Raw genomic sequence first — 2,190 nt, 5'->3', positions numbered from 1 at the left:
TCGCACTTTTGGGGCTTGGTCCGCAACGGGATCGCCCTGGGGACGAAGCGGTTTGATTAGGCTAAAATGCGGCCCACTCATGTGTGTTTTTTGGGCCCGAAAACTATGCCAAGTTATGGTAGCCATAACTTTCGAAAGTGGCCCCAAAGCAAAGGTAGCGGCAGGCAGCAAGGGTTGCCATCAGGCAACCTTCATTGACAGCTGCTCATAGCCGTGATAAAACTTTCTATGGCAATCCTTAAGTGCGCCTCCACCTCCACTTCCACCCACTGTTTATTGAGCACACTGCGGCAGGGCGAGTGGCTGCTAGAGAGGCTAGAGGCTAGAGACGAGGCTTGTCTGTGGGCCAGGCCCAGGCCCAGGCCCAGGCCTGCATTGATTCAACAGCCACTTGACAACCCTGGCTCTGGCTGGCTGTATGTTGCATGTGCATTGCACGTTTCGCTTGGTTTCGGTCTGATTTTGGCCGGGCTAATCGATTCCCCAGAGCCACCTTGAAACTCTTGCACCGCCGTGCCGTTCCGTTCCGTTCGTGCCAAAGCGCGCTGTCTCTCTGATAAATTAGCAGCTGCTTTCACGGCAGACTAGAGCCAGCGAACACTGCGGGTCAGAGCGAAGCGTGAAAACTGCGGACACTATCGTACCACACGTTTCATACGTTCCACACAGGGGTGCATGTACCACTCGTACTGCTCGCACTCGTAGCGGCGGGTCGGTGGGTAGATTGTGTGTGGTGTGTGTTTGCTAGGGGCCGCTTCCGCTTCGGGTGCTACGAGCTCCCATAATGAACTTCCGGCCATGGCAAACGCTTTTTCTTTTTCTTCTTGTACTATTAACTTTTACTATTACTTTTGTTGTTGTTCCACCATTCCATTGCTCGCTCCTGCTCCTGCTCCGGTTCCCGCTCCCGTTCCCGCTATCGTTTGTGTAATTTTCGTGCGTTTGTTCAGCCGTGATTTATGCACATTGATGACGTAGCGGAAAGGAAAATAAAGCGAACAAGCCTGAAAGCCTCTCTTTTTACGGGTTACGGGTTACGGGTCACGGGTCTTATCAGCCGCCTAATGACGTTTAACCCACTGGGAGCTCAAAGCAGAAGAGGAAGAAGAATTCCACTCGATCTATCAAATAATACGTTTATTGCTTTATCATAAATATTCGGGGGGGTTTTCCTTTGCTTATAAATATCGACAATAGATAGGGTTTGGGTGTAGATTTGGGTTTCTGGGGAATACTCGTATAAATTGGAATTTTGGCTATGGAACTTCACTTTCTCGTGTTTTCACTGCAGCTCCGGCTCCTGGCACTTAATGGGTTGAGTTAATCGATTAGGCCTCCTCCTCCTCATCCTCCTCTGCATCCTCCTAGAAGTCTCTCTTTGTCACGCGATTCCAGCCACTCTCGTACCGCTCCACCTCGAAGAAGTTGCCCAGGGTCTGGGGCAGATTCTTGCGCTTCGCTTCGGTCCCCATTATCCGCGGGGGCGTGTATCGCTTGGGCGTGGCCGCATGGGCCGCACTCCCCGCCTGCTTAATGCATTTCGCTGCCGTTTCCGCCGCCTCTGGGGTGGGGCTGGGGCTGGCCGTAGGCGTGGGTGGCGTCGCGACCTGTGTGTGCCACTCGTAGATGCGCGGCGGGGCAGCAGGCCCGGGGGGAGCAGGCGACCTTAACTGCAGTTGAATGGTGGCTCGGCTAACGAAGAGCGGCTCCTGGCCGTAACCATGGCTGGAACTGTGACTGACTGTGGCTGCCATCTGGGCGAATCGGGTTCCACTTTGCAACTGATTGCGAATTCAGAATGCGAGTGCCAGCCGGAGGCAGCGGCAGCAGCAGAGGCAGAGGCTTGTTTGCTCTGAGGTTTTGTTCTCTTGTTACGTTTCGTTTCGTTTTCGGTTGCTGCTCCGTAAACAACGCGTCTCAGTCGCACGATGACGCATCCCCGAGATGGGAGAGGGCTGTGTGCATGGCGATGGGAGTCGCTGGGACTACGTATAAAACAAGTCACGATCCGCGACCAAAAATTACCCATTGATTGGCCACAAATTCGTTAAGTGAATTGATGTGTGATGGGCCTTTCCCCAACGAAATATAAACTCTCGTGAGTAGTCACGCGACCATCGCTAACTGAAGTACATCGAATCAGTCATCGAATAAATTAGCATATTGATGAGGACAGAACATGTCCGAGTC

The 2,190-nt window shown here is 53.0% G+C and overlaps 1 protein-coding gene across 1 annotated transcript; it reads right to left on the bottom strand.

Moving 5' to 3' along the window:
* Positions 1 to 1,120: 1,120 nt before the first annotated feature.
* On the bottom strand, positions 1,121 to 1,780 carry LOC6589882. The gene has a single exon (XM_002014450.2). The coding sequence runs from the start codon at positions 1,752 to 1,754 to the stop codon at positions 1,365 to 1,367; it is 390 nt and encodes a 129-aa protein (XP_002014486.1). The 5' UTR covers positions 1,755 to 1,780; the 3' UTR covers positions 1,121 to 1,364.
* Between the last annotated feature and the right edge of the window lie 410 nt (positions 1,781 to 2,190).

Source organism: Drosophila persimilis, unplaced genomic scaffold, assembly GCF_003286085.1.
Source record: "Drosophila persimilis strain 14011-0111.01,24,50 unplaced genomic scaffold, DperRS2 tig00000191-arrow-pilon, whole genome shotgun sequence".
In the NCBI taxonomy this organism is placed as follows: Eukaryota; Metazoa; Arthropoda; class Insecta; order Diptera; family Drosophilidae; genus Drosophila; species Drosophila persimilis.
Note: the sequence above shows the minus strand (reverse complement) of the source record. Positions and strands in the feature narration are given on the sequence as shown.

What these genes read in the sequence shown, in the direction of transcription:
- LOC6589882 (XM_002014450.2), bottom strand. Translation starts at nt 1,754, where the DNA reads ATGGCAGCCACAGTCAGTCACAGTTCCAGCCATGGTTACGGCCAGGAG.